General features: G+C 35.9%; 1 protein-coding gene across 4 annotated transcripts in view; it reads left to right on the forward strand.

The window, feature by feature from the left end:
* The window catches only part of COMMD2 (COMM domain containing 2), a 38,183-nt gene continuing 23,418 nt past the window's right edge, over window positions 1–14,765 (forward strand). For all 4 annotated transcript variants that reach the window (XR_004322459.1, XM_032486548.1, XM_014561351.2 and 1 more), the window contains exons 1-5: window positions 1–126; window positions 222–299; window positions 951–1,033; window positions 3,882–4,055; window positions 8,751–8,961. Coding sequence is in view for 3 of the 4 variants with exons in the window: in XM_032486548.1 (XP_032342439.1) it covers window positions 60–126; window positions 222–299; window positions 951–1,033; window positions 3,882–4,055; window positions 8,751–8,948 (600 nt within the window). In the remaining variant the exon portion in view is untranslated. The remainder of the gene's footprint in view (window positions 127–221; window positions 300–950; window positions 1,034–3,881; window positions 4,056–8,750; window positions 8,962–14,765) is intronic.

The raw sequence follows: 14,765 nt of genomic DNA on the forward strand, positions 1-14,765 counted from the left end.
CCCCGGAAGTGGCGAGGGCGGGGTCAGCGCTGCCGGGTGAGATCAGCGGCCCAGCAAAGATGCTGCTGGACCTGTCGGAGGAGCATAAGGAGCACCTGGCCTTCCTGCCGCAAGTGGACAGCGCGGGTCAGGGGCCGCGGCGGCGGAGGGTGGTGGTCTGCGGTCTGGGGAGGGGGTCGGAGGAGCGCTTGGCGCTCATGGTCTCCTGGCTTCCGTTGCAGTGGTCGCCGAGTTTGGGCGAATTGCGGTGGAGTTCCTGAGACGAGGCTCGAACCCCAAGATCTACGAAGGCGCTGCCAGTAAGATGGGGAGAGGCGCAGCCCCGCCAACTGCGTGGGGAAGGGCGGGCCATTCTCTGTCGCCCTGGAAAGGGTTATTGCGATTCTAAGGGTCTTACTCGCATTGTGGCAGAATAAAACCAGAAGCGCTCTTCAGTCAGGGCGTAAATCCTGTTGTCCTCTAAGTATTGTGAGTTTTTTTAAAGCTTGTTTTAAGTTGATTTTCCCACGTGTATCATCTGCCAGAGATATGATGCTTAAATTCACCCAAGTGTGTAGAATAGATGGGTGAACCATAAATATGCAAGTGTTTAGTTATTATTAGTTCAGACTAATGTTGTACTTTTGCTTAGGTATTTTACCCCCGGGACGGACGAGGGGTGGTTTTTGACATTGACCTTTCTGCCAGGCTTGAAACAGCTGCCCTCTCAAAGAAGGACCGTACCCCTGATATTGTCTCCAGGGGTCTGCATTTTGTAGAAAAGGTTATGTGGTGGGAAATACTGAAGGCATTTGGCTGGGAGTGGAGAATGAACAAGAGGCTGTTACCAACTCATTAGTTTTTATTGCAATGTTTGAAAACATGGAATAATGGGTAATATTTATTCTTAAGAGTTTGAATAAAAGAAAAAATGCCACATAATTTATTTGCTCATTTTCCCTCTTTTTCAGGAAAACTCAGTGTGAGTAGTGACACAGTCCAACATGGTGTGGAAGGATTAATATACCTCCTCACTGAAAGCTCAAAGCTCATGGTAAGGGCTTTTGTGCACTGTTTTGTATTACTGGGACCGTATAAATGTTCAGTATACTCTACATCAGTCCAGGCAGGATTTGCTTATTTCAATAATGTTATTATTGGATTATAATTGGTTTAGGGAAGCCCTGCCTAAACAATTTGACTATAATGTGATGCTGGTGTGAATACCTCTTATTAGGATAAATTAGAATTGCCTCTAATTCTGCATGTTATTTAAGCATCTACTATAGTATGTATCCTAAGAGAAGGGAGAATGAAATGATTTAATTTCTGTATATTAGCAGTATCTGGCTTGTTGGAGAATAGGAGAGAAAACTGGGCATTTTTGCAATTCTTTTTATACTTTAATAAAGTATTTTTTTCCTCTTTTTTTAAGTTATGATTTTCCCCTTAATACTAGCTGAGGGATCTTTTACCAGTCTTTGTTTCTGTATGCTCTTGATAGAAAAAAATGTTTGAAAAATTACAACTGGCTACATGGGGTGGACTTAATTTACATATTATCCCTTCTAGTATTTCTCAAACTTGCCTTTTTGTGTGGGTCACATGTGACCCTTGTTAACATTCCTGATTCCTACCTCAAAGCTATTGAATCAGGCTTTCCAGGGGAGGGGCTTGAGAATTAATATTTTTTGAAGGTGCTTCAGATGATTCTTAAGATCAGGTAAACTTGAGAAACTACACTAGATTCTCATCATTTTGATAGTGAATTCTAAGTCTGGAAGTGATAAAAGATGCACTGTGGCTTACCTGAGTTATGACATTTTCAACCTAAAAATTAGATTGAGTGGTTATGAACAACTGCATAGAAATATTTTTTATAGATCCCTTTTGTCAGGCTTCCTAAAATGTTACACATACAGGTGGTCCATAACAAATGCTTTGTCCCATAAATCCATGTTCCATTAATTGATATGAGGAACTCATTTTTTGCGGCCCTAAATGATCCTTTCTGACCCTGTCCAGAGCTTTCGAAGCAGCTCCCCTCCTGAGAATGGATCTCTAACTTCCTGTTCTTCAGTTGAATCCTCTGGTAGACCACTTGGTGTGATTGGTCAACTAACCTAACCTGCCTGGCCCCAAGGACTGTAAGCTCCTCCATGAAGGCAATGAGCCCATTTGTTTTGTTCAGCTCTGTCTCCTTAGCACAGTACCTATCCGATAAGAGGATCTCAGAAAATATTTGTTGAAGGGATAAAATCCCCAAGCCTATGCTATTATAAACGAGCCACAAAGATGACCTTCATTGTCTGATCTCACGTGGTAGCACAGAAACAAGTCTAAGGACATTAATAAACTTGAAAAAAAAAAAGGGTGGTGTGCATAAATTAGAAAAGAGCAAGGGAAGTAGAGTGTTAAAGTGGCTGAGGTGAATACAATGAAAGGGAGAGGAACGAAGAGAAAAACTGTACTTTCTCTACCTTTTTATCCCCTCCCCACTTCAGTCATCCAACAAGAAAGTAAAAGCAAGGCTGCTGTTGGCAGCTTCCTTTTAACCTAACAAGGGTCAGTGCTATGTTAGGACTGCTTGGTTCCCAATAACACCATCCCATTGGATAGCCAAAAACTGTCCCCTTGCCCTTCTCTCCCACTTCATTTCCTGGCCAAATATATGATTTCTCTGTGTCCAGTCAGCATCTGAGTATCCTACTAGGATTCACCCAAACCAGAAGCCCTCATTCTCTCACTAAGGCTTTTTTTTTTTCAAACCTTTTGACCCCGTTTGCCTATTTCTGCCACCTCCTACCCGCTGCTTCTGGCAACCACCTGTCTGTTCTCTGTTTCCATGAGTTTGGTGGTTTTGTTTTTATTTTTGTTTTTAGTTGTGACATGTAAGAGAGATCATACAGTATTTGTCTTTCTCTGTCTGGCTTAATTCATCTAGCATAATACCCTCAAGGCCCATCCATGTTGTTTCAAATGGCAAGATTTCATTCCTTTTTATGGCTAAGTAATATTCCATTGTGTATATATACCACAATTTCTATGTCTGTTCATCTATCAGTAGATACTTTGTTTCCGTATCTTAGCCATTGAAAATAGTTCTGCAGTGACCATGGGTGTGCATGCATCTTTTCAAGTTTGTGTTTTTGTTTTCTTTGGATAAATACCCAGAAATGGAATTGCTAGATTACATGGTGGTTCTATTTTTCATTTTTGAGGAACCTCTATAGTGCTTTCCATAGTGGCTGCACCAATTTACATTCCCACCAACAGTGTACAAGAGTTCCCTCTTTTCCACATCCCTACCAACACTTGTTGTTTATTGTCTTTTTGATAATAGCCATTCCAACAGGTGTGCAGTGTTATGTCATTGTGGTTTTGATTTGCATTTCCCTGATGATTAATGATGTTGAGCATCTTTTCATGTGCCTATTGGCCATCTCTGTGTGTTCTTTGGAAAATGTCTATTCAGATCTTCTGCCCATTATTTAATGGGATTCGTTTTTTTGTTATTGTTGTTTTGCTGTTGAGTGGTATGAGTTCTTTATATTTGTTGGATATTAACCCTTTATCAGATATATGATTTGCAAATATTTTCTCTCATTCAGCAGGTAGCCTTTTTATTTTGTTCATGCTTTCCTTTGCTGTGCAGAAGCTTTTTAATTTGAAGTAGTCCCACTTGTTTATTTCTGGATTTGTTGCTTATTTTTACTTTTATGTATCACAAATTCAGAATTTGGAATAGTGGGCAAGGGTTGCCTTTAACTAAGGAGTGTTGTTTCTTTTACCAGACAAAAAAGGATTAGGGGATATCATATTTTTTTGTGTATGTCAAGTATTTCAGCATTTACTAGACAAAAATAAATTTTGATGTTCCATCAAACTTGATTCACTTTTAGATTTCTGAACTGGATTTCCAAGACTCCGTCTTTGTTCTGGGATTCTCTGAAGAATTGAACAAATTATTGCTTCAGCTTTATCTGGACAACAGAAAGGAGATCAGAACTATTCTGAGTGAATTGGCACCAGACCTTCCCAGTTACCACAGCCTTGAATGGAGACTAGATGTACAGGTGTGACTTTTCTTTTTTTTAACCTGACATAGAGTATCAGGTTTATTTTTCATTTATGTCCTCAGATTTGTCTTTGCCACCTTAACCAAACTATGGTTTGAAACTTTAGTTTTTTAATATTCATTTTTAGACCATTTCACAAATAGTTCATTTTCTTTTTTCTTTTCTCACTTTCTTATTTTTTTAATGTATTCACTTTGATTTAATTCGTGAAGTTTGTAAGAAAAAGCTTATTTTAGAAAAGGAGATAGTTATCCATATTTTTAAAGTGGTGCTTAGCTTTTTAAAAACTTTTTTGTGTAAATAAAACACATCTGTAAGAAAGTACACAGGTTAGTGTACAGCCCAATGAATTACCATATGGTGAAAACAGCCATGAAACCAACACTTCTCCATGACCAGTACCTGAGAGCATTCTCCTTGCCTCCTACCAATTACTTCCCTTATCCTCCTTTTCAGAGGTGACCAGCATCCTGACTTCTAATGTGCAGATTAGTGTTTCTGGCTCTTTAACTTTCTATATATAGAATGATTCGTAAACATTTTTCTGTGACTTCTTTTACACAACATGATTTTTGTGAGATTCAGTTGTTTTTAAAGCCACATAAATAACCAAAAGGGAGTATTCAAATTATTGCATGCAGTCCTTTATCAAGCAGTGACAGATAAGTTAATAGTGTTTATTGAATGTCATCCATTCACTGACTAGAGCTGTGCTAAATGCTTTGGGACACAAAAGAAATGTAAGACGCTTTCTCAGCTGGAAATGATGTTATCTGGTTAGGGGTATTAGATGTTCTTAAAATAACTGGTAATTAAAGATAGTTATGAAATAAGGTTCTGGAGAGTAAAAAAAGAATATAATTGTATAAATGAAGGTACAACTGAGTATTTTGGAAAAGCTATAGCTCAGGTGGTTCAGTGTCCACTTGCACGATCAGAAAAGCTTCAAGAAAAGGAAGTAAAATTTCAGAAAGATGAGTGGTTAGAGAAAACCAGGGTAATATTCTTGACAGAGGAGACAGCATAAGTTGTAAAGGCCCACATGGATATGGGATTGAACAAATGAATACGTGGTATAGCACCTTAGTTCCCAAACTTGACTGCACATTTGAATGACCTGGGAGCTTTAAAAAGTTCTGATGTTATGTTCTACTCCAGAGGCTCTGGTTTATCGATATGGAATTTGGCCTGGGTGTAAGGACTTTTAAAATCTCCTCTGTCACCCAGGTAATTCTAATGTGCAGTAAAGTTTGTAAACTGCTATAATACTGGATTTGAATGGTCCAAATAGGTTATAGAAGTTCAGTTAGAGGAGTTTAGCAGTTATGATCCAATGTGTTGAGTGCTTGAAAATATATATATATATATATATAAACACAGGAGATGATATAAACCAGATTATAGGCTCCATGAGGGCAGGTACTGTATCTTATTCACTACTGTGTCCCCAAGACAGTGCCTGACACATAATAGGCATTCAGTGCTAAATATAAATTGGTGGGGAGGGGGTGGTGGCAACTTCTTAAATTGTTTATCAGATATTTCTTGTACACCTGTCATGTGCCAAGCAATGTAGATACAGCAGAAACTTGACACAGTTTATGCTCTTGGAGACCTCCTAAGTGGCAAATCCTGTGGGGCTGGCAGGGAGGAGGTGATCACTATGGTTAAACCTTTTTATTTAGGCCCTCTCATAATAAGTAGGTGGAGGAGCCTAGGGGATGGTCATTTCATGAAGTTCAGCAGTCATTTATCTTGTACGTCTCTTGTATGGCGGTATCTCCTGACTTTTGTGGTCCAGTAGCCCTTAGAGGTTCTTTTTTTGGCTTTATTGATTTGTTTAGAGTTTTTCCATTATTAAGACATTTTTAGAAGTTAGAAACTTAAGCAACTGAATTTTCTAAAATTAAACTGGAAAGCTCATTTGCCCAGTGAAATGGGTTTGAATTTCCGTGTTACTGCAAAGACTGATACAGTGTAATGCTAAGAGTATACTGAGTGAATATTGCCTCATGTGGTGAAATGCATTTAAGGGCTAAAAAAGCTACTCAGAGAACTAATTGATTTCCTGAGCTTGTTAGTTGAAATATTACAAGAGATTTTTAACTATAGTGGATTTTCTGCTTAAGGCAGGAAGACTTGTCAGATGAAGACCAGATAAGTGGCTAAGAAACTAGTAACAGACTATAGAACCTTTCATTTTTGAGTAACTGATTCATCTCATGGAGACTGGTAAGTGAATAGACAGTTACCATCGAATTATTGTGCAGTTGCTTATGGGAAATAAATTAATCATTATATTTTAGTTTCTTTTTTAATTAAAACAATTTTTTTGGTGGGAAGGTAATTAGGTATTTATTTATTTGTGATGGAGGTTCTGGGGATTGAACCCACAACCTCATGCATGCTAAGCACACGCTCGATCACTGAGCTGTACCCTCCTTCCAGTAGTTTAGTTTCTAACAGAAACATTTCCCATACTTCATAAATTGCCAGTGCAAGTAATGCCCTTGTTAATAGCATCAGTGAATTGAATGCATCTGAGACTGATGCAGGAGAATGTTACCTTTGAGGCTGACCCATTTAAAGTTGTTGCTGTTATTTTTACAGGGAGAAGGACAGAGTTTCATCCCCATTAAAAATAAGTCCATGTCAAGAGTTTTGTGGGCTGCTATTCTTTATCCTGTAGTAATGTGATTCATATTTTTTTCTGAAGAGAAATTAGGCATAATTATATCTCAGTAGGTATTTGTAAGGGTTGTTATATAATCTTCAGACATTTTAAAGAATGGTATAGATACTAATCTGTAAAGGTTATTAAGTTAAATATCATGTTGTCTAAAACTTAGAGATTAAATTTTGAGTGACCTTTAGTCTTTCAACAAAAAATTTATGGCTTAATTACACAGGTAGATGCATTTGGTATCTGTCAGTGCAGCTATTAAAAAAAAAACTATAAACAGTGCATAATTGAAGAAGCAGTATTTTTAGTCATCATATTTATAGTTTGCATACCTGTCTTCTCTAGAGGCTTCTGTACTAGAGAGATGATCTTAAAAGTACTTAACAAGTACTTATTTTATGTCTGGGGACTAGCTCACCCAAAGGGATTGACCTATTATTTCCAGATTATTTTGAAACATTCCATTTCAGCCTTGGATCTGTATCTTGGGTTCTTTTGGAAGCCTAGATCACCTAGAATTAATTGGAAAAAGTTATTAGTCTGAATATTCTATGTTGTAGTACTCAAATAATCCTGAAATCTCAGGTTTAGATTCGTTATTCACCTGGGAATCTCTTCAAGTTGGCTTCTTGTCCTTCTGATGTGACTACAGTAGTTTTAAATAACAGTCTTGCTTTCTCGTGTAACAAGGTGTTTCAGGCTCATCATGTACAATTCCTGTCCCAGACCTCTGATCAGCTATTACTTCGAGGAGGTCCTGATTCCTTTTAAGAGGGAATGGTCTTTAGAGAACATGATCCGGTGCTAGAATTAAACACCATCGCTTCCAAGTTGGTTATTGTTTCTAGTGGTTTTTTTTTTTCTTTTTAAAATTGTCAATAGTGTTTATTTTTTTAATTTTGTAATATATAATGCAGACAAAAGATTATAGCTTAAATAACAATAATAAAACAAGTACCCATTGCCAAGCTTAAGAAATAGAGCAAAACCAGTACCTTTGAATCACTCTCCCCGAGTTATAATCCCCTTCCAGCTCCATAGGGATAACCATTATCCTGAATTTTCTATTCATCTTTTCTTTATATATATTTTTAACATAAATTTTTTCACTAAACTGTATGTTTTTAGATTTTCATGTATTCTTCTGAAGCTTGCTTTTTTGATTGAACATTTGCTTTTTAGATTTATTCATGACAACTTATTTTGCTGTAGTTCATTTCTTTTCACTGTCATTTAGTGAACGTTTCATTGTATGAATGTTCTCAATTTATCCATTCTGTTGTTAGAGAATATTTGAGATATGTCTAACTTTTGGCTCTTGGAAACAAATACTATTATGAATATGTGTATATGTGTCAGAGTTTAAGGTATACACCTAGGAGTGGAATTGCTGACTTTCCAGAATGATTCTCTCATCACTCTCAGCAGCAGTGGATGAGAGTTTTCATTACTGTCACTTTACAGTACTCCATGTAGACAGGTTTCTAATTCTTGCCAGTCTGATAAATAGTACTTTATGATTTTATTGGCCACTTTCCTGATTTCTAGTAAAGTTGGACATATTTTCCAATGTTTATTTGTGTTACTTCTGCAAAATGTTTGTGTAGGTCTTCTGCACAATTTTCTCTTGGTTTTGTTGGCTTTTCTTATTAAATTAGAGCAGTTCATACGTTCTTGATACTCACTTTTTTTGGTTGTATATGTTACAAAATAATCTCAGTTTGCAGCTTTAAATTATTAAAATTTTAATAATTTTAATGTAGTTAAATTTATCGGGTTTTTCTTTATGTTTTGTATGTTTAATATCACATTTAGAAAATGCTTCCATACTGTAAGGTTACATATACATTCTAATTTCTTTTTCCTTTCCAAAATTTTAAAGTTTACTTTTCATTTTGAAGTCTGATTCATGTGAAATTTTATTTTTTATATATAGTATAATGTAATAATTATACGTTCAGCATGCTTAATAAGTAGTTGTTATACTCTTAATTCCATTTAAAATCAAGCTTGCAAGCAGAAGCCTCAGGCAGCAGATTAAACCATCAGTGACTATAAAGCTGCACCTTAATCAGAATGGAGATCACAACACCCAAGTTCTGCAGACAGACCCAGCCACCCTGCTCCATTTGGTTCAGCAGCTGGAACAAGCATTGGAGGAAATGAAAACAAACCACTGCAGAAGAGTTGTGCGCAATATCAAGTAGTCCCAGTTTTAAGGTTTGAATCACTTGTGAATTGATAATATATAAGATACTTTTCAAAATTAATTTTTTATGAATTGATAGTGATAAATACATAGAGATTTCATAAAAATTTCTTTTCCCATGTTAAGACATTGAAGTCATGATCAAAAGCTAAGCAGAGTTCCTTTCCTGGTGCTAAATGTGGTCGGCTTCTTGACAATCAAGATATATTTTATATTTTCAATGTGTGAATAGGATTGAATCAACTGGAAGTGAATCTATACTCTTTAAATCCTCTGTATACATAAATGACTATCCTTTTTTTGATGCTTCTTTTGACTACTTACTTTATTATTTTCCTCCTTATTGACCTAAAATTGAAAATAAAATTCATAATGTAATACTATTACTATTCAGAATATTTCTAGACAGTTTAATGTTTTTGACCTTTAAAAGCACTCCATGATATTAATAGCCACAGAATAGTTAAAAGTGAATATGAATTTTTTTAAATGCTATATTGTTTAGGCAGTTCATGCATTTTTCTTTGCATATGAAGATAGTTAAGTACTTACCATATTGCTTAAGTTTAAGTTGTCATGGCTAATAAGCTTAAATAGTACTCAGATTTTTGTGACTGTATTGCATTTTATCAAGGACTACTTTTTTTCCCTAATACCCAAAGCATCTAAGAGAAAGTATAAAGAGGGCAAAGAGAGGCCATGTTTACTACATTCCAAGCAAATATCCCTTCTTCCTTACAAACTTGATTTTTGTTTTCTTTTGTCTTTTAGTAAGTAACTAAGCTATTAGCCTGAAACACTCAGATTCTGATGTGTCAGTTCAGCCTCATGGAGTTCAAGGACACAGGGAAACTTAAGGAGACAGGGATGCTTTTAAAGAGTAGCAGACTTAAAGAGAAAAATCATATGGAAGTGTGGAAATTGGGGTTCAGTCTTTTTTTTTTTAAGTATGTTTTGAAATTTATTTTTCAACCATTTAAAAATAATAATATTTTTTGTTAACATTTGATACAGGTGGTGGTTTCATATAAGCCTCTTATTTTTAGAATTTTTTGTGAATTTGGAATATTTGACAATTATAAATAAAATTATTAGGTAGAATGCTTTAAAATGCATTTTTTAAAAATTTTATTTTATTGAGTTATAGTCGAGGTTCAGTCTTAAATATCTATCCAAGGCCTTGACTCTGAGAATCTCATCCCACGGAGCAATCCGTGGAGACCTTTAGGAACATCAGACTCCAAGGTATATTCTAGGCTCTATCGGTGCTTTGCCTTCTAAGAATTAGAGATTTCCAGGTCAAAGTGACATCGTGTTTCTTCTTTCTCTTAAGAGAGAGCCTAGCAGGAAACAGGACAGTGGAAGAAAAGCACAATTGATGTTGCCAACCATTGTCCTCTGCAGGCATCTGAGCCACCTCTTCCCATAGGTATATATGTTCTGCAGTTGCAAAATAACTGTAATATCAGATATTAGCAAACCAAAATCAGATCATTTTTAATTACAGTGATAACTCAATTAATGAAGCTTTCATATTAACAACCTCACAAACAAAAGGAAACTTTATATATTACAGGAAATGGTTGAATATGTCATCAGCTTAAAAGCAACATGCCTGCCAAGCTTATATGATAAAAATAGCTCTGTGAGACTTCTGATTTGTCCACATTTGGTGAGAGATAAGCAGGGCTGACTCCAGCCAAGATTGAAATAATATCCCTGTGTCCTTGCAGGGCAGTCTTTCTTCTACCTCTGTCTCCACTCTTTCTTACCCCAAACAAAACAACAAAGCCTGTGTTAGTCCTTTTATTTGTATTAAACTCTCCTGGCCTTCTTTCTCCATAGTTCCATATTCTTTCTGATGTACTGCCTTCTTCACCTCTTTGGACCAGAGTGAGTTGAGAGCAGTCTTCTAACTTCCTTTTGAACCTGGGGCTCACCTTTTTTTGAGGTCATCTAATGAGCCTCTTCCTGTTCTTATTTGAACATTCCACACCCTGTGTGCCTTGTTTGTTTCATGGCCCATTTGATTTTTCTTGTAGCTTGTATATGAAGGTATTTTCTGCATATGCAGTCAGTATTCTGCTCTCCTATGGGACCAGGTTTCGTGATTCTAGGATTTGCCTTTCCATCAATAACTATCTCAATGTTTATTAAAACATTACGGATTATGAGTATGCTGATTTTTTGAAGGATTTGCTGATGCACATTTAGACTTAGGTGCCATATCCTTTATGTCTCAAATCCAGAATAGTAACGTCTCATCTCTCAGAACAGAGCTGTGAATAAGGAATAATCAATATGTGTAATCACAAAGTCTGTATAAACTTCACCCACTGAGGGTCTCCTTTGTGTTTCACCAGATTCCGATAGGCTTGTTTTGTTACTGATGTTTCTAAACTTAGGCAAATATAAAGCAGCAAACTGGAAAGGTGGTAGGGATACCATAGGAAGAAAATATACTTCTTTGAAAACTGAAAATGAGAGCCTGATACTAAAGAAAGTTTGAAAAAATCATAAAGATTGTGTGTAAAGAATGCATGTGTGGGAGCCATTAAAATTTATAGCAGTATGTGGCCCTTTAAGGTATAAATGTACGAGAAAGTTAAGAGATCAGTCTTTGGAGGTGGACAGAAGGGTTTGAATTTAGGTTTTGTGGCTTCTTATGGGTCCTTGATAAATTCCCAAAGCCTTGTTTTCTTCATCTCTAAAATAAGAATAATGACACCTACCTCATTGGCTGATAGGGACTAAATAAAACCATGTATGTAGAGTGTTTAGCATAGTGTTGGGCTTTAGAAAATACTTGTGTAGACTGAGGATCTCATTATTTTGTAGCCTTGAGTTCAGTCTAATATACTCTATTAAACAGAGAAAATGTTGCCTGGTACTTTCTGGGTGGTAGGATTATAGCTGTTTCTTTTCCTTCTTAATTTCTGTAATGTGTTTGAATAACTCATAATATTAAAAATTTTTTTTTGAAGTCTAAAAGAAGAAGAAAAAAGATCAGGGAATTTAAATACGTTTTTAGTAGGACTTGGATTGAAAATTTTAATTCTTAGAATGATACACATATAGCTCTCCAGAAAACTCAGCTATTCAAAATGACTTAGTCCCCAAAGGACTCAGGTAGACAGACTGAGGGTTTTACCTATAGGCTTGGTCAAGAGTCTTTTTTCTGCCTTTCTCCACACTAGTGAAAGAAGTATGGAAATCCGAAGACATTAGCTAAGCCAGGTCTCTTTTTCTAAGTAATATTATATTGAAATGGAGAATTATCTGTTGTTTTTTATCTCCAAAGGAAAACATATAATACTTCTTTGTAGTTTTTCACAGCCTTCATGGTAAGGAAGATCTGTCAGCTGCTGCATTAAAGTCTCCCTGCTATAATTTCCTCACTCTATTTTGTACTTGTTTTTTAAAATATATGTTTAAGTCCCTCTTTAGCTTACCCTTCCACAGTTTCCATAGTAATGGGTTACTCTCATCTCTTTTCCTTTCTTTCACTATGGTAGGAAATATTTTGGTAAAAAGGATATTGTATTACATTGCCTCTAGTTTAAATGTATTCATTTTTTAAAACCACCATGACTGTTATGTTTAAACCTAAATGCTTTCCTTAAAAAAATTAAACAAGCAAGCCCAGCTTCACCATTAATGTGGTTACTTCAGTGAGCTTTACAAACTTTGAAAGCAATGTTTCAATTAAAAGAACGTAAGAAGCCCATTATTTCTCAGCTTTGCAAAATAGTGTATTTTGTAGATGAGGAAACAATGATACACCTTATGGCACTAAAATATATATATTTAGTGATTTGATCGCTGAATAGTAGTGTTGGCTCCTTGTTCTGTGTTTATACAGGTCCAGTCCTCTCTGCCCAGGAACTCAAATGACTTAATTAAGTTTGAGAGCCTGGAGTCTATAAGATTCTACTTGCCATAATGGGGAAATAAAAGGAAGGTAATTTTATTTCCTTAGTGGGCCTAAAGGAGCATCAGGAATACAAATAATCCACATTAATACACTCTGAAACTTGGCTTCTACTCAGGTTGTTGCCATTTTAAACCCAAGTAACTTTTTATATGATAAATTTTTTATAATTATAATGTAAATTATGTGTGTTATCATTAGAAATATTGCTAATTATGTACTATCAGAGTGGGAGGCCAAACTCTTTTATTGCACTTGAACCTAAATTGATGTTTTTTTAGTTTCAAAGACTACAATTTTCATTTTCCTCTCCTGCAGTTATCGTGTCTTCTCTTGTAGAACAGTCTACTCAAGATCCAGCTAAAACGAGAGGAAACATAGAAAAGAGTTTCTGCCCTTTCTCACAAACCATATGAGATTTTTTAGCTCTTTTTTCCTTAATTTTTCTTGCTCTTTTCTCTTTTACTTTGACCTATAATCTACACATTTATATGTGGCATTGTGTTGATAGGAAAAACAAAGCAAATTTTAAAACCTTTTTATCTCTTTTTTATAAGACCACTGACTCAGTTGTGTTAAATATTTATTAAATGCTTAGAGTGATCCGTGTTGTGTGTGGAACAAAGGATAAAGTCCTAAAGTTTAGAGTGCTCTAAGGCCATTCCAGCTTTGAAAATAATTTAATTCGTAAACTCATCAGGCTGCAGAAAGGAATATCCTAAGAGGGCTGTTCTGAAGAAGGGAAATTCCTTTGGGCTGCTGTCTGTTGGAAGCACTTTTTCTTGAAACTCCATGTTCTTTTGGAAGGTAAATGGCTTGAGCTGTAGAAATGTGCAGAGGAAAGGCTAGATCACGACAGAACTGTGAAATACTTGGATAGGGTTTGGATGGCAGAAATTATCTTTACTCCTTTTCCATTGAAGAGGTGTTCCCTGAGGTAACCAGAGGTGTGATGGGAAAAGCAAATTGAGTTTTTTTAATACCTGCATGCCAATGTTGTGATTGTCATAAATCCAATGAGAAGTGGATGCCTGTGGTTTTGAAGGAATGTGCTTAGTTCACAGAACGAAAAGGCTTCTCAGTTAACTCAAAGGCTAAAAACACACAGATTAAAATTTAGAGAATGAGGAAAAGAAAATCCAGGGAAGTCTTTGAGTTTCACTGGAGCAAGTACAGATGGTTAGGGTATGATTTCCTGGCATACACTGCAAACCCTGTGCTTTTATTCCAAATAAATAAAAGGTTCTTAATAAGCTCAAGTGAGTTTCTAAGAGCTGCAACATAATAAAATTACTCGATTTGCAGCTAGACTGTTGCACAATTCATAGACTAAAAGAACTAAGAAAGGCTGTAGGCAATTTTTTTAGTACCTAAAAAAAAAAAATGAGCAAGTCACCATATACTTTCCAAAAAGGCGAAATGATTTGTCTCACAATATGAGCAATGTAATTAAAACCTTTTTAAAAACTTTTAGGCTCTTAAGGGTGTAATTATTGGGTATACTTTTCTATGCTTTTTTTGTTCCACTCTTTGCCTAGACATAAACACCAAATTCCATGCCTTTCATAGGCCCTTAGAACGATTTATTTTCATGCCAAACCTCTTATTAAGCCTCCTCCCTCTCTCCCTTTTAAAAATTATTTTTTGAGAAATAATTCACATAACATAAAATTCACTCTTTCAAAGTGTGCAATTCAGTGGGTTTTACAATATTCACAAAGTTGTGCAACTGTCACCACTACCTGATTACAGAACATTTTCATTACTCCCAAAGGATACCCATTAACAGTCACTTGCCACTTTCTTCTCCCTCTAGCCCCTGGCAACCACTAATCTACTCTCTGTGGATTTGCCTCTTCTGGACACTTCATATAAGTAGAATTA

This window comes from Camelus ferus, chromosome 1 (assembly GCF_009834535.1).
Source record: "Camelus ferus isolate YT-003-E chromosome 1, BCGSAC_Cfer_1.0, whole genome shotgun sequence".
NCBI lineage: Eukaryota > Metazoa > Chordata > Mammalia > Artiodactyla > Camelidae > Camelus > Camelus ferus.